Source organism: Camelus bactrianus, chromosome 5 (genome assembly GCF_048773025.1).
Source record: "Camelus bactrianus isolate YW-2024 breed Bactrian camel chromosome 5, ASM4877302v1, whole genome shotgun sequence".
Classification (NCBI taxonomy): domain Eukaryota; kingdom Metazoa; phylum Chordata; class Mammalia; order Artiodactyla; family Camelidae; genus Camelus; species Camelus bactrianus.
Window position 1 is genome coordinate 29606432 of NC_133543.1, and position 25186 is coordinate 29631617.

A 25186-nucleotide genomic window follows, 5' to 3' on the forward strand; every position below is an offset into this window, starting at 1 on the left:
CACTCAACCTTACACTGTAGAATTGTAACTGCCAAGAACTTTTATGAATATGAACTTAAATTGTCTCTTATTTTATGGGAGAAATGCCCACATGCTATGTAAACCCAAGCCTGGTCAAAAAACGTTTAAAAGACTGCTCCATTTAATCAGCTATGGAAGATATCTGACTTCTATCTATTAAGAAAAAAATCTCAGACACCACTAAAAAAAGAAAGAAAGAAAAATTCAATTTACATATCTCCCTAAGAGCTGATTTCTATAGGTTTTCCTTGTATTGCTTTGATGGATGGAATACATCATGCCCAGTGGGCACAGAACTCTCCTCTCTGCTGCTTGCTCAGCAGTCAGCATCTTCTCAGAGTTCGGCCCTGAAGTGTCTTAGCCAGGAAAACTTCAGTCTGCACAGGAACGGCAGACACTGCCGAAGATTTTAACTCAGGGTGACATTCATTTTTCTTTGTTTTAAGAACTTAGCTGTTAAGAAACTACTAAAAGTTGAGGGTGGGGCCAGGGATGAGACCAAGGGATCTCTCATTGTGAAATCTAAAGAGAGACAGTGAATCATGGAGTAAGAAGGCACTGCAAATCCTCAGCATTTAACTTAGCACATGTGACCATAAATGTCACTGAATATATAAACAAATAAATTAATAATATTTATGGATTAGAATTACCTTCCACATAATCTACTAAGTGTAAGAAGCACAAAAACAATGAGGTAAATTAGTAAATACCTAGTTTTGAAAACCTGTTGCCATTTAAATTTGAATATATGCAAATTGACAGACATATTATTTTTGATTCAGAGAATACTGTTTTTCCAGTGACTATCAAGCTATTAACATTACCTACAAGTATCATACTAGCTCATCAAAGGAAGCCTTATTGTCTCGTACAATAAATGAGAAAACAACTTTTAACACTGCATTTCCAAGACTCCTGTATATCTCCAGCAGCTTCTGAGTTCAGTGGTGGGAAGCAGTGACTACAAAGAGAGAAGAGAAGGGAGTTTTTCCATTTAACTCCCTTATTTAGTATCTCTGGCATCAGCTACATCTCCTCCATTGCTCTAGTTATCCTGGGACAAACTGAAATCAGTACTGCAGTGTCTTGCCTTTTTCCCTCCAGCCTGGAGGTGACAGTGGCTTCCTGCTGTTGCTCATCTCTGGGTTATCTCATTTTCTATTGTTAACTTTTTAAATTCTTCAATAAATGATATAAAAATTCCTGCTTTAAATCCCCTTGGTTTAAATACAGAGTGATTTCTGTCATTGTTCATAGATCCTGAGTGATATACCTATGATACTCATATCACGTCACAGTGTTTCAAATGCAACATCACAAAACTGTACACATCACTTTGTGACTGCTTGTTTGTGGGTCTGTTTTCTCCCTGCCTATGAACATTTGAGATTAGAGGCATCATGTTATTTTTGAATCTCCAACACCCAGTACACAGCCAAATACATCACAGATGCTCAGTAAATACTTGTTGAATGGATCAAGTAATGAATGAGTCAATGTAATGCTACGTACAGGTATGGGCAGGCAGAGGTGAAACGGCAATTCAGGTCTAGAAAAATCTTCCTAGAGATAAGATGCCTGTACTGAGCTCCCAAAGATGGTTAAGTGTTTTCTGATGAACAGGAACAAGATCTCATAGTAAAGATGTTTCAAGGAGTGGGGACAAGATAAATAAAACCAAAAATCCATTGAAAAATTGTAAATGATCCAGGAAGTTTTGATTTCACTGAAATCTGGAGGGCACAAGAAGAAAGACTGCAAGATGAGGCTGAAGAAATATACAGGGACCCTATATCTGCTTTGCTAAGGAGTTTATAAGTCATCTACTAGGTTTAAGCAAGGGAATGAATATTCAGCTTGTACTTTAGAAAGACAGTTAAGACACTTCTGCTGACTAAATAGCATTCAGATTGAAATGGGTTAGTAAAGGTGGCCAAAAACGGTGTCAGGTCAGAACCTTACTATTTTTAAAATGTTATTATGAGGAGAACTTAGAATAAGTTTTGATGGGCAGAAGTTGGTGGATTCCGGAGTTAGCTAAGAGTAAAAATAATATCAACTTGGTGAGTGTTCGGGGGAAGCTGAAGGAAATGGAATATTTTAGTATGAGTTCAAGAGCTTTGTTCGGATCACTATATGGATCATGAGAAAATTAAATAAGATAGGCAGAAAGAATAGAATAGTAGGTTAGAGTAAAAATGATGAGCTCAGATTTGGACATGAGTTTCACATGCCTGTGGGGCATACACATGAAGTGTGTAGGAGACAGTCAGAAATATGCACCTGGATCTCAGGAGAGAGGAAAAATAGACGTAGGAGTTATAGGTAAGTAGGTGGTAGCTAAAGTGGATAGGATGACTCAAAAGGACAGTAAAATTAGAAAAGAAAGGTGAAAGACGGAAGCCCAGGGGAGAACAAGAGCCTGGGAGCTGCTACGGTGAGAAGAGGGAGAAAGGAAGCAGAACTTGCAACTGGCCATAGAGCTCAAGGCAATTCGGGAGAAAGTAGAGGATGATGAAAGGAGAGATCAGAAATTAAAATGTTTTAGATTAGAGAGGCATTCATTACAAATAAAAATAAAGGCACTGTGTGTAAGCTTTTTTTTTTTCCCCTTCTTACAAGAAACTGGCTATGAAAAAAAACAGAGGACCATTTCCTAGAGGGTAAAGGTCTTCTTGAACTGAAAGCATAATTCAATAGTAGGTCTTATACTTCCATATTTAACCCAGGCGTCAACAAAAATAAATGAAAAAAAAAATAATTGTGAATGTCCAAGACATTTGATGTTTTGAATGGTTTCTAGTTCTCTTCCTCTTGAACCAATACCAGAGTTCTCAATACAGACCATGGAAAGAGCTGAGGAAAGGGACTGAATATTCTGAATATGTCACTTGAGCAGCAACATATCATTCAAAATCAAGGTCAATGAGTCCTTGAAAAGCTGCTGCTTTTTCTAGTTCCCTGTCTTTTGGCAAAACATTTAGTCTAGTATTATTCCCTCCAGAGCCACACAAGGAGGGACTAATCGAAGTTGGTGGAAAAGTAAAACACAGAAGTAGTTCTGCTGCAGTTAGTGTATACAGTATCTATCCAAAGCAAATTAAAAAAAAAAAAAAATTAAAGGTTAACTCAGCACTCTAAAAGGAGAAAAATCTAACTATTTTGTATTCTAACTCAAGTTTTAAAAACTAAACCCTAATGAAAATCAATTTTAGCCAATAATTCTTCCATGACACACTTGCTTATAGAACAGTTGCCTTAATATTCAGACATACTAAGTTAATCTCTTCTGTAAAAAAAAAAACTTTTTCTTCAATACAGAATAGTTATTTTAGAAACCAGTTTCACGTTTCCCCTTATGCTCTTTCTTTGGTGTGTCATACACAGATTCATGTATAAACAGATATAAATGGTTGACCTTCTCAAACTGAAAGATAATCTATTTCTGCTATTTTGTGGAGTAATTTTAGAGGGGAAATTGGCTAAGGGCTACTGTAAAGTCACCAGTGCACAACTGCTGGCCATGGTCCTAACAGACAAAATGGCATCCAGTGGGACCCAGATACAGAATGTGAGTTCCTGAGTAATAAAGACTAGCTAAGGTTTGACTCACAGAGCTGGACAGGACCATATGCTCAACACCTACGTAGCTGAAAAAGCTTCCAGGGAACCTACCAGGAACCAGCTTCTTCAGGTAATAGTGTACACTGAACAGATTACACAACTATCTTTAACACGGGCTACAAAGTCATGACCTACGTAAATAAGCACACATATGTATACAGAAGATTGATTGTAAATTATCTTGTAAAGGGATATCTTGGTCCATTTCCTAAATAAATTGCAAGCTCTGAATACAAGGCTCATCCATGGTGCAGCTACACCTCCTCATGGATCCTGTTATGACTTAGTTCATGACATAGAGTTAATAAATGTCTTGGGTTGAAATGTTGGTGCAGGCAGATGTTCCTTAGCCTAACCCTGAAGATGACTGCAATTTCTTTTGAATCTGATGAGGAAGCAAGAGTAAGGTCAAGGCCAAGGGCCTTCACTTTCATTCTCCACTTCAGTGTCAGAAAAATAGGATTTTGTAGATGGATAGAAGACAAGGGAGATGAAGTGAATTTGTGCCATCACAAAAATAAAACTCCAAAAGGCTTCTGTGTCTCATATTCATCTCAGAATTGTAAAGCAGAATAAAACACTAAGATAAATGCATTCAGACACTCAGAAACCTAATTCCTCTAAAATCTAAACTGGGTACTAAAACTCTGCATGCTTTTTTGTTTCATGGTCTTCTTGTAAGTAACTGACATCAGATTGCATTCTCTTCAGAAGGTTAAGTATTTTCTTTTTTAAAAATATTGCCAATCTAATTACTGTCCAAGGTAATCAATTTTTCACCATTGCAATCACCCATTAGAGTCTTGAGCTCTTTCTGATTATAAGCTTGCTAAAAGAATCAAATGATTTATAACAACACTTATTGTCCTCTCTTTTATGGAACAACTCAAGCAAAGGAGCAGAGACAGAAGTACCTCTGATGTATTTAGAAATAGTAAGGAAACAAATATACTTGAAGAAATAAGCATCGTGGTGTTGGGACCAGTAACTAGAGACAAGCCAGAAAAAAACCAAGGACCATATTGTATAGGGTTTCATGTCACTGGGGGACTTTAGACTTAATTTTAAATATAATGGAATATGAATCAATGGAACATCACCAGTTGAGTAGGAGGGAGGTGTGGAGAAAAGGGAACCTTCCTACACTGTTGGTGGGAATGTAGTTAGGCACAATCAATATGGAAAGCAGTATTGGGGTTCCTTAAAAAACTGAAAATACTTACCCTATTATCTAGCAATCCCACTCCTGGGCATGTATCTGGAAGAAGCTCAAAAAGATTCAAAAAGATACATGCACCCCAATACTCATAGCAACACTGTTTACAATAGCCAAGACATGGCAACAACCTAAATGCCCATTGACAGATGGCTGGATAAAGAAATTGTGGTATATTTATACAATGGAATACTACTCAGCCATAAAAATAATAAAATAATCCCATTTGCCGCAACATGGATGACCTGGAGATTGTCATTCTAAGTGAAGTAATCCAGAAAGAGAAAGAAAAATACCACATGATATCACTTATATGTGGAATCTGAAAAAAAAAAAACATGAACTTATTTGCAAAACAGAAACAGACTCTCAGAGATAGAGAACAAACTTGTGGTTACCAGGGAAGGAGGGGGGTGGGAGGGGGTAAGGTGGGAGGGGATAAATTAGGAGTTAGAGATTTGCAGATACTACTATATATAAAATAGATAAACAAATTTGTGCTGTATAGCACAGAGAACTATATTCAGTATCTTATAGTAACCTATAATGAAAAACAATATGAAAACAAATATATGTACATTCATGTACAACTGAAGTACTATGCTGTATACCAAAAATTGACACAACATTGTAAACTGACTATACTTCAATAAAAATATATAAATAAATAAGTTGTGATACACACACACAATGGAACACTACTCAGCCATTAAAAAAAAATGTCATTTGCTGCAACATGGACACACCTGGAGATTGTCATACTAACTGAAGGAAGCCAGAAAGAGAAAGAAAAATACCATTTATCACTCAAATGTAGAATCTTTAAAAAATGACACAAATGAACTTCCTTACAAAACAGAAACAGACTCACAGACATGGAAAACAAACTTATGGTTACCAGGGGAGTAAAGAGATGGGAAAGGATAAACTGAGAGTTCAAGATTTGCAAATATTCACTACTATGTATAAAATAGACAAGCAACAAGTGTATACTGTACAGCACAGGGAACTACAATCAATATCTTGTAGTAACCTATAACGAAAAAGAATATGAAAATGAATATATGTATATACATATATGACTGAAACATTATACAGAAATTGATATGTTATAAACTGACTATACTTCAATTAAAAAATAAGTATCATGGAAAAACTCATGGTTAGGTTCTGAGTAAAACAGTGATATGCCTGATTATTATCTGATACATATTTCTAAAAAGTCACCTAGTGATTTTGCTAAGAATAGAATATAATGTGACAGTGCTGAAGTAAGGGAGCCCACTTATAAGCTACTGCAGTTATGCAGGTACAAGGTAATTGCTGGACAGTCATAGTAGAGCCAGTGAAAAATGACAGGACTTTGAATTTATTTAAAAGTATAGCCAATAATATACCCTGACAGATTCGATATGGGAGATTAAAAAGAAAGTCAGAGATTTTGCCAATATTTGTAGTGTGAGAAACTAAAAGACTGCTCACCAAATGAGAAGGAAAAAGTTATAGGCATAATATTTCTGAGGAGTGGGTAAGATCTTGGTCATGTGAGTTTGAAACAACCTTTAGACATCCAAGTGGAGATACTCAGAAAGCAGTTAGATGTACATATCTGGAGCTACAGAGTAGTCTGGATCGGAAAAAAATTGGGATTCCTGGGCATATAGATTACATTAAAAGCTGTAAGACTAAATGAGGTCACCAGTAAGTAAATTAAGTAAAGAGAAGAAGGCCAAAGTCTGAGGCTGCTTAGGGAGAGATAGAGGAACAGTAAATGAGATGGAAAAGGAGCAATCAGTGATCGAAGAGTACGAACAGAGTGTGATGGTACCCAGGACGGCAAGTGAAGAATGTGTAATAAGGAGGAGGAAATGATCAACTATGTCAGAAATTAGGGAGAGAGAAATTAAGAGCAAGGATTTTTAATTGACCAGTGGATATACTAACACAGAGGTTGTTGGTGACCTTGATGAGACAGGTTCCTGGGAGTGGTAGAAGGGAAAGTCTGACTGTACTCTGTTTAAAGAGAATGAGAGTAGGAGAAATGGACACAATGAACAGAAGCAAAGAAATAGTACAGTAGGGGAACTGGAGTATATATTTAAATGGAAGATATAATATGATTGTCTGTTTATGAAAAGAAACCAGTAAGAGTAATAAATGGATGGTATATCAGAGAGAAGGGAGAGCTGGACCAATATGTTTGATTAATTCAGAACAGATGATATATGGTATTAGCTTCAGAGAAGACTATGGATAGGGCACTTATTAACAGGTCAGTCAGAAAGCAGAGTGTGTAAGCACAGACGCCAAAAAAATAGGTACGTCTGATGATGGGAGTCAGTGCACGTTTTTCTCTGATTGCTTCAGTGTTTTCGGCCATGTGGAAAGTAAAACCATTAACGGAGAGTGAGGATGGGTAAGAAAGTGCTGGTTTGAGAAGAGATAACAAGATGTGAAATAGACTTCAAGGATAGTAAATTAAGTAAGAATGTATAATATGATTGGCTGATAACATTAAAGGCAAAATTGAAGTTTCTGGTCATGAATTTAAAGTGAAACCACTCAGCATGGTTATTTGCTCTCTTCCAGCAAGGCTCAGTTGCACAGGTAGAGGAATAAGCAGGACTTAAGAGCTGAATTTAATTAGGACTGTGACTTTGCCAGTTGAGAAGGAGGGAGCAGGCAAATGGCTAGGGACCCAAGGTCCTACGCAGTGGAGTGATTAAATGATAGGCTACGGAGCCAAAGAAGAATAAAGAGCAAAGTGAACACATCAAGGACGTCTACATCTGTGGAAAGTTGAGAGTATACATGGATGCCACGTCCCGGTGGGTGGCTGCAGTACCAGTACTAGAGGTGCTAGAGATGCTGAGCTAGGAAGTTAGATGGTAGTGGGCAAAGAAATGGCCGCATAAAATTGAGACGATGCAGGGTTTGCAATGACTACCAATGGCAAAATCTAAATTCCAAAGAACAGCATTTGGTGTGAGTAACTAAGGTTTGGTAGAGAAACTGAGAGGCCAAGTTATTAGAAAGATTATCTAAAAGTATAATGAAATTGCCAAGAAGTAAGACAGAAGTAGTATCAGAGAGACAGAGCTCCAATCAATGAGAAAGAGAAGGGAATGACCGGGGTGTCCACAGATGGTAACAGTAATGAAGAGCAACAGATAAAATGGTCTAATGGCCTGAGCTGTAATATAAGCTGAACATTGTTAGGGAGGGAGGAAGCCTGGTCTGTGCAGCAACAAGGGGGACGGAGAACATTTACTGCAGCTTGAGGCCCAGTGGTGGGAGGACTGCTGGGGAAGATCTGTGTTCACTTGAGAGGTCTGCAGGGCAAACAGGAAGGGACTCATTTCTTTACCAAGAAGCCGATGGGATCTGTGAAAGATTAGGCTGGGCACGTAGGGAGTCCTGCAGATAGTGGACTGTGAGTTACAGATAGCACCGCGCAAGACTAAGAAAAGACAACAAAATAAGCCTTTATGATGACTACAGTTTTGCAGTGATGGGTACACATGGAGAAAGGACATACAAATAGAGACTCTGGGATAAGTACTCGTAGATTCAAGACACAGAGAGAGGTGAGGGGTAGAGAGCAGTGGATTCCTGGCACTTTCACTTAATTCCTCATGAGTGGTGTGGAAGGCACAGGGGAGGAATGCCAGAAATTCAGGCCCAAGTCATTGCTTATAAATATTAGCAGAGAAAAGCTCCTTTTTCCCTAGACTTGGAGAAGTGAGAATTTAATTCTGAAGTCAAGAGGTCCATTGGGTGAAGCCCAAAATGAAGTTACCTGAGCCAGTAAATCCTCACTTTTTTTCTTAAGGCCTTTGAAGGAACTATGGTCAATCGTAAATGAAGAGAGACCTAAAAAGTACAACTTGAAAAAGTTTTCAACAGACTTCTCAATCATTTCATACTTAAAGATTTAAAAAAAAAACAAAACAAAATAAAACAGATGTGATTCAAAGTAAAAAAATCACTTTATTCTGACCATATCCCCTCTAAGTGCTGGTTACAATTGTCCAAGGCAATATTTCTCTAAAGAACTTGAACTTCAGGTCCAATTACGGCTTCTCTAAAGGCCATCCCGTATTTCTATCCTGCTCTAACTATGTTAGTTTATAAATACTTGCCTACCACTTGTATCCACACACAATGATGGGAATCCCTTCCAGATATGCACCATCCGAATATTCCCAGAGTGTAGCAAAATGACTAGCCTATACTGCGTTTTTAACAAATATTCATCCAATAGGTAAATAAAATAATGAACAAAGAAGCCACATTTTTGAGGACTGATTCTATGAGGAAGAGCATGAAACTAGCATAAATATGCAATTCTGAAGAAAAAAGTCTCTGAAACACCAAATGACAAGAAAGCTACCTTAAGGGATGACTGACTCAGGAAACAGTCTATGAGAATGCTTTCAAATAAAATATTTTCATACAATATTTTCATATTTTTCTTCTATTGTCGTCCCTCTTTTGGAAGACATGATGCGACCTTTCTCTCACCTAATTTAGTTCATTTTAACTTAAGACATGGTTTTCATCATCTGACTACAAAAGTAACACAAGGATATTGGCGTGAGTGGTTCTTTGTAGTCAGAGAAATAGTTGACACTGAGTCAACTTGGAAAAGTATGGTCTACAAGGCTATTATTTTCTCTCCCTAGTCCAGACTGACATATTGCATGCACACCACAAAAATGCAATGTGCATTTTACACCATTTTCCTATCCTGGCATGTTCACCTCACTGTGACTTCACAGTCTCCAGGTTTATAAGGTTTCAAATCCTTTTTAATAAGTTTGTATAAATTAATTTTCTCCCACAAAGCCTTCTCTCAGGCATAGGACGTTTTTGCCATTTATTTGCTAATCATCCACACATACATTATTCATTTGTAGTTCCTTGTCTAGTCTATCAATTGTGATCAAATTAATGGCACCTAGTCTGCTGTATGTTATTAAATTTGATCTCCACAGAATTATAATTTAATTCTGATAGTACCTAAAGCTGAACTTTTATTTGATCTTTAAATCTATCAGTTCAATTATAGCCTCATACCTAATTGTAGTTCAAATGTATTCTCCTCCCATTATATAATAAGAAGAGGGAAAAATATTTCATCCTCTCCTTACATTTCTCAAATAAATTAGCCTTAACCTATCAAAAAAGAAATTTCTGTTCCATGCCTTGTTTGTTGCTGTTTTAGTAGTGACCAGTTGTCTGAAGCCAACAATAAAATCATTTGTCCTAGTAAAAAGTTACCAATATATTTTAAATTACTGAGTTTTAATGGTTATTACAACATAAAATATGATCCTAAACATCCATAGCAATTTGCAACTATGATTCCAGCACATACTGTAATTTCTTAAGAGCTAAGAAGCAATTCTGACACACTTTTCCAGTTGTGACACTAAAACAGAAATGAATTATCAAGCTTTACTGAGTAAGTAGTAAGTGCACAACTTTTCCATGATCTTATAAAGAAAACTGGACAATCCTTTAATATTCTACATTAGTAAAACATACATTGAAAACCTTTGGGTATTTTTTGTTTAGATTAGTACCAGTCATCTGTAGATACATTGTACCTTAGTTGTATGCAATAAAGTAAAACATCAAAATGTTGCACCACCCCAAGTCAATGAACTAATTTTAAGTGCCTATTCAAAAGAATTATTATTATACTCCATATGTATTTGAATAGCAAGGAGTTATCATAATTTAGTACACTGGAAATATTTCTATCTGCTTTGGGAAACAGTTCTCAGAGAAACTATCACAAGTCCAGAATTAAAAAATGACAAAAATGAAAAAGGTATTGAAGGAAAAGGGAAATATACATTTGTGAACCAGATAAACATCTGGAGAAAAATCCAACAAATAGAAAAAAATACTTTAGATTTCAACAAGGATAATTTAGCCCAGAAACAAAAATACTCGTAACAATAATAATGTCTCTACATCTAGAGTTTTTTTTTTTTAAATAAGAGTGTTCTTTCTTTCTTCCATAGTAATTCCTCATTTCTGTTTGAGCAAGATAAAATATATCAACAATTTAAAAATCCAGCTTATGTTTGTTTTTTCTTTTCAGCCTACTTTTTCTTTTCTTTCCAGCCTATGTTTTTTCACATGTGTATCTCAAGTTATTTTTTTCCTGAATTTGTGGGTTGTGAAATCCAGTGCAATGTATAAACCACATATACAGTAATTCCAGTTTTGCTGACTGCAATTTAGTAACATTTATCTTAACTCCAGGGTTCTAAAAGACAAACTCTTAATACCAGAAAAGCCACATTGCCCTGGCTGGTTGACTGACACACATCTTCCTAACCCAGAAGAAGAGACCTTTAGTTTTATCCCAAGGGGCTCCCCAGCCCCTCAGCTGCCCATTCAGAAGAGAAGCACACCACCACACTGATGGATGTACCCACTGTTAGAAATGAGAAGAAAGAATGGGTGAGTTACATACATAAAGAATTTGATACAATCACCAGCATTATTCTGACTTTGATTCCTCTTAACACACAGAATTCTTCATCTAGCTCTTCTCTTAGACATTAGGATTTTAATTTTATAACTAGTTATAATGGATATCAAGTGATCCTATAATATATATACACTCTCTCCTTCCCTCTTCTTTCCCTTCCTCTCTTTTCATTTAAATAATATAAAGTTATCCAATACGTTGTTATGACTGAGTTTTTCTTAAGATTTGCTCCAGTGTCTATACAATGCCTAGTTACTCTCTAGAAGCATGGGGTAAAAATGACTTTCTTCATTGGAACCTTACAGATAAGAATTTATTGAGGGTATTAAAAAGTGGCAGAAGTAATCACCTGATGGAATTTGGAACTCAAAGGGAAACTAGACCCTTCAAAATCAAACAAAAGTCAAAAACAATAAAATAGTTGAGGTGTATTTTGTTGGTTGGAGACTACTGGTAGTCTTTGGAAAGCAAAACAAAACAACAGGAAATTTACGATCAGATGGGGGAGAATGAGATAAACCCATTTAACAGAATTTGGCATTCTCAAAATATTAAATGAAACAATAAACAATTACACATGATCACAAACTACATAGTAAAAATAAGTGATGAAACAGGGCTGGCTGACCATAGATGTGAAATAGCAAAGATTTTGAAATTCAGATTTTTTTTTAAATGTCTCAAGTTTAAGCCTAAATTTGAAGGAATAAAAAAATAAAAAATATATAAGATGTGGGGATAGCAGTGGAGGAAGAGAGAAGGAAATGAGGAAGAAAGGGGAAAACATAAGGAAGAGAATGGGAGGGAGGAAGGAGGGATAAAGAATCTCTCTCCTACAAACCACCTTTAACTGGGTTTTTTCTCAGGCAGCAGCCAGATATACTGAATCTTTTTATTAATTTGTATAGTTTTATATCTAAAAGGAAGGTTCATGATATGTACAAACATCTCCTTTCACTGGTTCTCAAAGCCACAGAACTAATTTAAGTCCTGCTCTCTCTGTCCCATAGGTTTATCAAACATGGTACAACTGCAACACTTATCTAGTGAGCAAACAGCTTTCTGATTGCTTCATTAAAGTATGTATAGCATAAATTTCTACTTGCTACCAAATATCCATCATCCCCTTCTTCCAAATTTGATTTCATTAAAGCAATTGTTTGCACAATGGAAAAACTACATCTCCCAACCGTTCATGTAAATAAGGGTGGCTGCATGTTAAAATTCTGGACAATGGCATAAAAATAGATATTTGGTTAGGCTTTTGGAAAGTTCCTCAAGAAGGAGATTGACTTGTTTGGTAAGAATACTTAACTTATCTTTCTTCCTCCTAGAACATGATATTTGGAGCTGCCGTGTCCGTTAATGACCACTAGCCTAACTTGAGGATGGAAGGCTAGTGACCAGGATGACAGAAGAGAAAAGGGACTCCAGAACACAAATCACATCATGAAATCACTCTATCTGCTAAGTGGAACATCTGCTTATCTCTGGGCATTTTTTTTTTTTAACAAGAGAGAAAAATAAATCACTATATTTTTCTATTAGTCTTTTTAAGATCTTTGTTTTTCACAGCCAAGTTCAATTCCCAGCTGATACAACATGAGTGAAACAAGGCAACACTAAGGTATAAGAAAGAATGTACAGAGAATCATAGGAGTCGGGGGCTGTAACAGTCAATTAGAGTGGGTACCAGTCAGACACTTAAACTGTATCTTGGTTTGTTGAGAGGGACGGTTTATAACCTGAGATTTTGAAAACTGAAGGCTATCTAGAGAAGTGCAGGGGAAAAAAAGATTAAACCACAAGAACACAGAATCTGTTGGAGATAAAAGGCTAAAAACTGAGAGGGCATGGAAAATTTTATAACACAATATGCAAGCATTTGCTCAGAGTGCAAACTGCTAAGCAGTGACTGTATTACTAAAAATGGTTGGTAGACTCTCCCTGGAGGCCTTCCAGACGGGGTAGACAGCAATCTGTCTAGGCAAGTTTGGGTTCAGACCAGCCTAAGGGCAAATGGATGGACTGGGTGACCTCTGCAAGTCCCTTCTGGCTCTATTATCTTATAATTCTGTTTCACACTGAGAGACAGTTATTGCTGCTTCTATATTTGTAGTTATAGTCACTGAGGAGACCTTCTTTTCCCTTCTACATATTGAAGATATTTTTGGTAAATAAGAAGAAACAAACCTGAAAGGAGCAAATCACTTTATGCAGGAGTGAATCTTCCTGATGAAGAGAACATTGTTTCTTTGAGGCCAGTAATTCCCGTGTACAGCGAGGCACACTTTGTGAGTCGTTTTACACTTCATCATTCTATTTCCTGTGTGTCCTCCCTGCCCAGGTGACTGAGTCCTGGTAGTGAAGTGACTTAGGTAGAAATTAAATTATGTTTGTTCAGGTGTTTCCCATCCACTAGGGGTATAAGATGTATACAAAGAAAGGAAAAGGATGAATTAAACCAAGGCATATTTGCATTGCAAATTCACTTCAAAAGGTAAGTTATTCTGTGTTAGGGAAGATTACTAGGCTTTGACCCCAAACTTATTTCTCTCAGTTCTGCACTTTTTTGTTATGCTTAATAGTTTAAATGGGTAGAGTAAGAACCTGACTGACTGAACAGGAACTGGAAGTCGTTTGTCTGGGAGAAGGACGCAGCACTCAAAGAAAGTACACGACTAGTAGAAGTACTTGCATTACACTGGCTTTAAAAACAGGAACCAGCCACAGCACTGGTGAAATGCATCAAAATATAAGTGCCTTTTAATTCCCTGAAATAATCATTTCAGCTAAATGTCTAGTAGGCACAGGCTAGGAAAAACTAATAGAATATTCACACACATATTTCTGTATACATTTATATACATTTTATATGTAATTTGTGTGTAATATTTAGGTATTTTATATAAACTACTTAAGAGTGCTTTATATCTACTATTCTCTCTCCCAACTCCTTAGAGATCTCTTAAGTAATATTTAATTAATGTTTAAGTAGTATTTAATTGACCTAACTAAAAATTAGACAGTTTAGGTTCTTAGTGCTTCTGCTCTGAGAATACTGGATAGTTCTCTGAGCCATTTATTGAACCATATAGATTTTTTTTTCTTGGCACTCTTGGTTTCGCACCCCTAGTCAGAATGGGAATATATCACACGTTTCAGCTAATGGAACTGAAAAGTGCTCTTTGGGGTTTGCCCTTCCCAGGCTCCTTGTATCTAACACTCAAGCCTTGGCTCCAGTCACACTGGCCTAATGCAGAAGGAGCCCTGTGAGCAGAATGAGCTCACTTTGGTTGGCACCTGATGGTTTCCACAACCACAGCGAGCTGTCTGGACTGCAGCACAATCCCTTGTGGCACAAGGAGGTCGATCATTTGATTTCACGCTTTCTCTTAATCACAAACCTAACAGGGAACTAGAATGCAAATTCTCAGCAAATGTAAACAAACCTGGGTAGTGTATCTTCTCTCAAAAGATTAATTGTTAATGAGTTTGTTGTGTCTAATGTCAAATACGCAAATATATGTAGAAAGGTTTGGAGAAACTTAAAATACACATGCATATTTCTCTATATCTCCACATGAGTAAAAAATAGTTTGATTTGATTATGAAGGAACCGATTATGAGGAGGTTAGAAGTCACCAGTATCACAGCTATCTCGTTTTTCTGACTATCACTGAATATATTGAGATACTCCATTACAATGACATTAATACATATGTGATTCAGTGGAATAGAGTTTATTATGTAAGCGACAATATGGATCAAAGAAAAGGCAGCAGAAATGGTTTGTTCTGCAATTCTGAATAAATTAGAAATTCAGAATTGAAAACATGGGCTGAAAGTTGTGAAAATCTCCCATTATTGAATTCTGTAAGATTTACTAAGATTCCAGATTGAGTTTAACAAATTTCAAAGCTTCTAACTATTTATTAGTTACCTCTCATTGGAATGGCATTATGTTGTTATTTTTTTTCCCTTCAAAATGTAAATTTTCTTCATTCAATGACTCTGAGAAGTCTATCATTATTCCTTCCAGTTTCCCTTAAGAAAGTTGAATGCCTAGATTTTTTTTTACATAACTTCCTATTGTTACTAGTGCTGGGACAGGAAGGGGGCAGGGCACAGCCATTCAAGGAATGCTACAGCAATTAACATCAAAATGGTGGAAGATTCAACCCCAAGTAGGCCTTGAGGCTCAAGATGGTGGGAGATTTAACTTCTAGTAGACCTTGAGCTTCATTATAAGCTCATTGTAATATATCAGCATGGTGAATAACATGCCCACAGGCACCATGGCAGTCCCAAGGCTAGCCACAAAAGTCAGAGTGGGAAATGGCCAACTTCCTGGGAATCCCAGCCCCTTCCCCAGGCTAGTTAGACTGGTCCTTCCACTTATTTGCATATGAAGCCACAAAAGCCCATTAAAACGAGCAACACTGCCCCTCATGGCCTCTCTTTCTCTCCATTCAGAGACGGGCCACACTCTGTCTATGGAGTGTGTACCTACTTTTACTCTAATCTGAGCACCCAACCCCCTCACCTTGTGGCCTTTCTCTTGCCTTTCAATGTATCTCTCTAAATAAATCTACCTTTACTCAACTGTGGCTCGCTCCAGAATTCTTCCCTGCACGAAGCCAAGGACCCACACTTGGCAGGGCACGTCACAGGGGCTCAAATGAAGCCTGGGACGCGGCCCTTCTCAGGCCCCACATCTGTTTTTCATGCATCAGTGCCACTCCACTTTCAAGAGTTCAAATAAGTTTCTCCATTTTCTCTCCACATTCCTCATCAAATGAAAGCACTAACAGTCAAATCGAGACACTGAATTCTGCAAGCTTCTTACATAATTTTTCAGTTTGTTGTTCACTCAGTATACTTTTTCCTGCTTAATCAATTAATAAAACTGACAGGGAACACAGCGGTTGTTCAAAAGCGGTTTTCAGTAGCTTTCCTACAAGCCATCCTGCTGCTTTAAGAACAGGTCAGTAAGCATGCTGAAGCCTAACAACTTTATGCATACCTCCAACTCGATACGTTAAGGTCCAGTAGTCAAAACGGGCAAGTGGAAAGTCAAGGTCACAGTATTTAAACTTTACTCTAAACTGTTTTTCTGTGTGACTCCTGGGAATGCCATTCAACCTTAGCTAACTGCTTTAACTCCTTACTTTTTAAAATTTCAAGCTGCTGGTGTCAAAAACCAAATAATGAATCATTGGGGATTTGACTTCACTTTGGAGGCTGAGTACAGAGCTGAGTGACAGTTGGTTATAATTCATACTTGTGAATAATTTTAACTGAAACAGTCATATATTTCCCAAAGTGAATGTACAAGAGGGTAAAATTTAGGCATCAACTAAGGTAGTATTTTAGTAATCTTACTAAAGATGGGATTCTGGTGACTTAATATAGTAAATACACTTTCCCAGTACCTAACTTTTGTTTAAAAAAGAATTCACTTAATACGTCCCCCACCCTGTGCCATGTATTTTGACTTCTGCTTACATGACCTACATCCAAGTGACACATTAAAGGAAAGCAATTAACATCCCTTGCTTTGTGAAATGATGCATGTGAAGGGACAGACGACTGCTTAGCTCAAAGTTTTATGATTACAATAATGTGTCTTTACCTTCTAGGAATATATAACCTGGTCTACATAAGCAACAATTCTAGTCTTTGTACACTTAATGGTGAAAAAACAACATATAACATCCATACAATATTACTGAGAATATATCCTAGTATCATTTTTCACTCTCTTTCTCTTGACAGTTGTATGCAATGCATTTAAAATGCACTTAAAGTGAGTCATACTGCATCCTTATTCTAACATAACCACTCCATGTCTAATACCAAGTGTTTTTTCAGCTTCAAACTCATCTCTCTCCACTCTGCACCCCATATGCCTCAAATTTACCAAATAAACACAGAGCTCTCTTGAGCGTACAAAATGCTTTCTTATTGACTTGTGCCTCTGTACATACAGTTCTCTATTTTTGATATGTTCTGCCTTCCCTCATTTGCCTACTCAACTCAGGGTAAGACACATATCAACTATCAGCTCTCCTGGGAAATTCTCCTGCCTCCCCTCAAGCAGAATTCGATACTTCTTACTTTATTCTTCCTCAGCAATTTTTACTTTCCTCCATTGAGACATGTGAATTCCACAGAGGCAGAAAATAGGATTTTCTACATCCCTAGTGCTTAGGTAAGTGTCCAGAGTACCGTCAGTGCTCAGTAAACATTTGCTGAAGTTAACGTATGGACTGAATATAGAGAAAATGTCACTGTGTTTCTACTGGCACATTTTATAATCTTCATTTTGGCCTCATACCCTTTACTATTTCTTACAAACTATTCTTTGTCTTCCATCATATGAGGAAGAGGAGAGTGAAGGAAAGATCCAGATAAATAATGAGCCCCAGTGCCTATTAACATTCGTATCAGTGAACAATTTGAAAAGTGGTGACATTATTAACAACTCTCCTTCTGGGGAGAAGCTACTGAACCTCTGGCTTTATATGGTTTCACACAGGCCTTCTATCTAAAAGGTTGGTATGTCTGAGGAACAGGCATAATAGGAGTTGTTTGAACCAAGGAATAAAGCTCTAGATCAAAGCAATTGCTTGTCTTCTCCTACAGACAGACATTAGGCAAACAAACAGTAAATATTCTATACTGGGTGTGAGTTGTGGATCCACGGTTTTGACTCGCATCTATTTATAATAAAAATCACCTGAAAATAGTACCATTCAACAATTGAAGGTCCATAATGCACCATGATTTTCAACACAGAAAAAACTGGGACAAAAATATTAAACTATTATAAGTTAGTCTTAAACCACTATGTATGAAGAAGAGAGATAAGTACAGAATTTGAGATTATGTTTTAATAAAAAGTACCTCTTTTTTAAAGTTAGATTCTTCAATGTTAGATCATTTTAAGTTGTATTTCCATGAACCATTGTTTTCTACATTAACAGAATTTTCTTGTTTCTATAATCATTCTTCTGTTTGGGGGAGAGTTATACTAATAACACTAGTTAGTACAATATTCATATTACTCGATGATGTAAACCCACTACAATAAGGTTCACTTCCAATTAACTATCTAAGATTATCTTTTTGAATGCTGAGCTATGACACAGAGCCAAATTACTTAGGCATCCTTTTCCTATGGTATTCGGTTAACTTTCTCTAGAAGTCAACACATTCAAACAGCTGAAACTTGAAATCCAATTCTCTTTAGTAGTATTAGTTTATATTGGATAAATCAGTATTAAAAAGTCAAATATCTTTCCAATTAAACAGAACTTATAAAATTAAGACTCCAAAAAATGAATATACATTCTTATGTAGATAGCTACGTGTACCTATTCATGGATGTGTGTATGTAGGTACACATATATACATATATATAATTTGAATAGTCTTCAGGAAGTACACTTCCCTAATTTCATATAGGTGTCATCTGTCAACATAAACAACATCTACACTAGTCCTGCAAGCAGACTGCACACTTGTAGGAGACCTGTTCTTTCTGGGAATTGTTGCTTTGCTTCTGAGAAGCATTAATTTGGCCCTAAAACCCACTAGTATTAACGGTCATAGCCTTTCACTAAACTAACTCAATTACTGAAACTAATCTCTTTGAGAGAATATGTTTACCCTGGGGAGAGATTTGAGACCGATCTGATCACCTTAACATGACCCAACACAGAGAAGAGAATACAGCAGGATCTGTCTCGAGTCACAGAGCGTTAGTAACCCACAGTGGTCTGAGCGCACACCCAGGTCCTCCTGGCTAACTCCAGGGGCTTCTTCACTAGCTCCAGGCTTACTGATGCTTCTAATGACTTGAGTGCACACTGTAAAGTTTCCTTCCATGACTTTAAGCTTTATGTTGCTGACAGATACACTTTGTATAACATTGCCCGCAATTTACCCCTTCTCCAAAACCTTATTTTCCCTTTCTACACCCTGATAATCTCATTTTAATTTAGGAAGAGACTGTCAGTACTTTTCAATGGGGACTTTTAAAATGGGGATAGGACAAGTTCCATTCATACAATAAAGTGAAAGTAAAAACAGCAATAAAGTGCTCCAAATTCACTTGTCTTCTTAATCAGATCCACCAACTCCTTTCCCTCCTTGCTTTCTTGTAGCTACAAGCTATTTTATGCTAGTCTGAAATCAGTGTTGCAATGGCTAACAAAGCACCACAAGATAAAATATTTCCTTTCTGGAAGAATGAAAAAAATGGGAGTCCTGAATCTGAGTTAAGAATTAATTCCTAATTATTTAATTTGCTTTATTAAATTTAATTTTGTCAAATCCATTAGTTAAATCCAATTAATTGGACTAGATTAATTCCTTTTTGAAATATTTGGAATATAAAAGATGCAAGAAGTTTTAAGGGTTACTAATTTTTGTACGGTGAATCATTCTACATAATAGAGGTTGCCATTTACCTTGGCTTATTTTGAGAAAGCCTATAATTAGTAAATTGTCTCTAGGGGTTTTTTTGGGGGGGCATTTTCTCATAAGAATTTAGTTTTACAAATAGTAATATAAAAGAAAAATATACATATACAATTTAAAATATCATAAATTGGTATCTAAAATAAATACATTAGAATAAATATGCCAGAATTACTGAAATCTAAAATAAATACATTAGAACAGATTGTGGATAGAGAAAAATATAATTGCATATATAAGGAAAACTATATTCCAATTGGCAAGTAAAACAGAATAATCAAATGGGATTTTAAAAAATTTCTTAATATGCATTATTTCAAAGAGTCAGATGAACATAAGAGAATCTAATTTTTCTTTAGGTTCCTGATCAAGTACACCAATTGAATAAATTACACACTCAGAATTATGTAGGAACAGGTTTAAAATAGAAAAAGAGTAACCAGAGAACAACAGTGTGTGTGTTTGTGTATGCATATTTGTGTGTTTGGGTGGGGAGCTATTAAGATGTCAGAGTTTCATTCCCTAATCAGTTTTCATAAACTCTTCACATCCTTTATCCCCTTAAATGTAAAAGGACATTGGGATGCTTGCTGGAAAACCAATCACACAGATTATACAATCAGTTTTTCTAAGGCCACAGAAGACAGAATCCTTTTTCACAGTGATTGTCAAGAGTTCCTCTATTCTTTTACCAGAGTAAGAGCAGATAGTGCCAGACTGTCAGTCCCCTGAAAATTTAAATATGTGACCATTTTGCACTACAAATGTAATCCAACTAGGGTTGTGAATAAAAAGAGGGATTCTCTTATTCATAGCTACTTTAAATGTTAACATAATGAATTATCTTAAGAATGTCGAATATTAAAATAGTGTTTTGATACATCACAGTCCATCTGGTCTCTTTTAGCTAAATTTGTTCATTTCTTCCAGCATTCTTTATACAGTTGCATTTTTGTGGAAGTGTCCCATATTAAGAGATCTTATACCATATACACCATGTTTTCATCACTCAAGCAATTTAGATATAATGATATTACCACAAATACGAAATACTACTTAGGAAGAGACAACGTTTTCTAAAATATAATGTGGTGATTGTGAACATTCCAATTGTAAAGTTTTTACAGGCACATTCTTATATATGAGTACACTCATATACTAAAATCCATTTTTCTTTCTTCAAAATGAAGCTAAATTATGGAGATTAAAATATCAGTGTTATAGAAAATCATTAATTATAGATATCTTTTCATTACCTTCACCAAGAAGAAATTGATTTTTCTAGGAAACCATTCAGAAAACAATTCAGTTGACACAAAAGCATTCCCAAGACCAAAATACCACCTCTGAAATGTTAAAACTTTTCTTCTGATTAATTTTCATGAAGGATACAAATATATCATCAAATGTACTTTGGATCTTTTCTTAGAAAAAAGAAAACATATCCATCTTCGAATCACATCTTAGGCTTCGTGTATAATTAGAGTATGTGCTTAGCACACAACAAAAAAGGAAGCAATGGAAAGAGAAGTGATTTAGATAGAATTGGTCTGCAAAGAAAAGTGTTTCTAAAAATCAATGCAATGTTTGAATTAATCTGGTTTCTTTCTTTATATGTCTATAGTAGATGGAAAAAGTCCTTAGAAACTTGACAGGGCTGGTGCCTAATTAACTCTTCAGAATACATTTTTTCCATTGAGTGCGACCCAAAATCAGGAAGGAGGAAGGGTGAAGGTGAGAAAGTACACTCGGTTCCCATGATATGCTTTTGTCTACGATCTGTCACCTTCTCTCATTTAAACAGAAACCATATGTATGTGATAAATCTGGTGTTGCCCCAAAGATTTGTATTTTGTCTATGTGTTTGGGGTACTCTATCAGGCCAACTAGCAAAGACATTTCTAATTTTTTTTTTCCCTCACTGCAGAAATATCTTATTGAACTACTGATTCTGGAATCACTATAGCTTTCCAGTTATCCTGGTCCTACCATTCTATGTAGTTGTGCAAGGCCACAGAATCAGGTGAAAAACCTTCTACTAAGTAACAGAGATCCAAGTAAACTTCTTATTTCTAAACCCACCACTGGTCCTCATAAATTTAGGTCTTTTAAAACACTTTATTTGGTGAAATTTAGAAATATTACAAAGACCAAAGTGGTGCAACCAGCCTCCTACTGGCAAATTAAGAAAGAAAAAAAAGGCTGTCACTTGTGATAAAGATATGAAACTTGGAACAGCTGGAAACCTGAATTAGAATGGGAAAAAAAGATGGAAGCGTAAACAACTATATATTCTAAATCTCAGCCTAAACTATATGCTATCTTTCCAAAAATCAACATAAATGTGATAGCATTTTATTTTTGTTCAGATATTTTGTTATTAGTTAAATCCACTGTTTTGCTATTAACATATCCCCTCATCTATTACATTAAAACTTTGAATATTTTTTAGAGAACTCAGATATTTTCACATGATCCATAGCACTGAAACATGTTGAAGATACTCAAATTTTTATAACCACCTCTGAGGAAGTATTTGGCAACGTGATGATTTCACTCCTTTAGAAGCTTAGTCACACATGTCAATCTGAAAATTTGTTTGAAATGTAGTAAGAAGTCTGACTTATAAGTAGAGTGAATAGAATTAGCCTCAAGAAAATATAATTAACTTTTGACAAGAAAATTAAACTCTTTAATTCCTATGACTTTGTAATTCACTAATTTACTTTCTGTTAATGTCATTTTTTTAAATATATAATTATAGAAAAGAATCTATATCACAAAGCCCTTAAATAAAAATACAATCTCATAAAAATTATTATTACACATGTATTCATAACTGAAACTAAGAATCCACTGGCTCCTTTTGTGACCCTGTCAGAGTTCAAGACTAAGAAAGGAAACTTTGCCAAAGAAGGAAGATCTTTAACTTCTCAGTCTGAATCTGTCCACAGAGCCAGAGAAACTGGACATCCCTCTAGAAATGGGAAAAGATCTAGAGACCCATTTGATCTAGGTGCTCTCATATCCTTACCAATTTTGATTACCTTTCTAAACTAAGATTTATTCTTTTTCTAATATATCTCTCTATCTCTGGTTTTGAATCTAGTTTACTTCAGCCCAGATGTGGGAGATGGCAGCTGGCAAGCCCTGTCAGGCCTCCAGACAAGTTTTGTTAGACCTATACATGGCTGACCTACAATGTTTAAAAAGTTGTAGCTGACGTTGAACACTTTTAACACAAACAGATGTGGAGCACATTTTGAAAACCAAACTTTTGTTGATCTAGGACCTTTCCACACGGAAGCAATTAGTGTGTGTAAGTCTGTCCAGACACCAGACACACATCTCCAGTTTTCTACAGTTCCTTCTACTCTTTGTTGTCTTACTGACCCAAACATGAAGGACAGAGTACCCTTTAACAGATTCAATAAATATCCTTTGTGTTACACACAACGTGCTAGAATCTGAGTTAGAAACTTCTGATTCAGTGGTTTCTTTCCAGGCTCCATCCTGAAGACAGACTCACTTGACTGAAACCTTGATTCTGTTTCCAAATCGGGATCCTTACCTTAATCCTCAGCTTGTTCTTATTTCTTTGTCTACCAATTTATCCTTGTTCCCAACCAGTTCTATTAGAATGTACCAGTTCCCCCCCAATTAACTTTTTATTAATTTTGAGATTTAGTGATTCCTATCATTAGTATATAGGTAAACCCTTGACTGCTACAGAATGTAGATTTTTTACAAAGAAAGAAAATTACAAGAAAGTTAATAGTATAACTTCATGGAAATAATATTAAGGGAAAATTTCCTGTGATACTTTCTGTTAAAATATTTGAAGAGGTTTTACTTCAAATATTCTCTGTTTAAGCAAAGGTTCAAAGAAACAAGTTTTATACGTGTGGTATCAATCTGCTATGACAAAGACTTCTCATTTGTTCTTTGTTCAAAACTACTCTTTTCTATGAAACATATAATTGTTTAAGCGCCCAACTTCAAAGTCTAAATGTGTGTTGTTTTTTTCAATCTAACAGCATTTTTCAATGACGCACAACAGTCACAGCTTTGAAATGCATATTGAGTGTTTCTGGCAATAAAATGCATGCATTCTCAATAACTGATAAGGCTGTGGTTGAAGAAAAGACAGGTTATAGGTTCTCTTTGAATTTTCATTAAAATTATGAAAAATTCAATATTTTCATTATACTGTTTCATAAATGGACTCACCACGGCAATGTGCACCTTCATCAGACCCGTCTGAGCAGTCCGGGGCACCATTACATAGTTGGGATAAATGAACACATTGGTTGGCACCAAGGCAAGCGATGTGATTCAAGGGGCACTTGATTTCTACCTCCTCAGGACCTAGAAAAAATGTAAAAAGGAACACAGTGATATGGGTTAGCTCCATGTTTTTCAACATTGGAACTGTTAAGCGGGCGAAATTACTAGCATAATTTACAAAACAAAACAATGGAAAATAATTCCAGAGGGCAGCTCTGATTCTCAGAGACATCAAAATCAGTCTATGTGATTAAAAAAAAAAAAAAAGGAATTTTTAACAGTTGCATAGGAAATAAAATAACGTGTATTTTCCCAAATCATGCATTAAAAACACAAGTATTCTTTCAGCCTAAAGAGGCTTTCATTCCTTAAAGAAGCCTGGACTGAAAAACTAAAGGTTGGTTTGAGTCATTGTTCTATCTCTTATCCTTAGATAAGTGGGCAAGGTACTTAAACCCCGTAAGTCTCAATCTCCTCAATTGTGAAATATGAATAACGGCCGCTTCTTAGCAGGGCTCTTTTTAGAACTGTATCAGGAGACATGAACAAAAAAGTTTTAGTGGAATTCACATGAAGCTGTCCACATTAAAGCTATTTTATTTTTCATCTAACCTTTAGGAATTTGAAGAACAGCTAGTTTTCTACTTACTTATACGTGGATTATTTTGTTCAAAAAATATTTACTGAGTAACTATCATGTCACAGAATTTGCTAAAGAGTGGGGAGGCAATGATGAACACGACATCCACACTGAGTTCAGCCCCTGGTGGTCACTGCACTTTCATAATCACCCCTTGTGTTTTTACAGATGTACTTAACTTGGAACACAAGTCTTTTCTTGAAGTTCACCAATTCCAAATCTTTATCAAACATCCGAACTGTATATTGTTACATCTAAATTTCAGATTGCTAATTCCCAAATCCTATCTATACTTGTTTTGTCAGCACTCTCTAAATTCCCCATAATGATCCTTAATCTTGCTCAGCTTTCCCAAGTCCCAAGTGCAGTCATACTATAGGACAACAGGCATGTATTA

The 25186-nt window shown here is 36.0% G+C and overlaps 1 protein-coding gene across 1 annotated transcript in view; it reads right to left on the reverse strand.

The window, feature by feature from the left end:
• The window catches only part of LRP1B (LDL receptor related protein 1B), a 1597029-nt gene that overhangs the window by 995137 nt on the left and 576706 nt on the right, over positions 1-25186 (reverse strand). The window contains exon 3 of the mRNA XM_074363587.1: positions 24093-24230. Coding sequence (XP_074219688.1) covers positions 24093-24230 — 138 coding nt within the window. The remainder of the gene's footprint in view (positions 1-24092; positions 24231-25186) is intronic.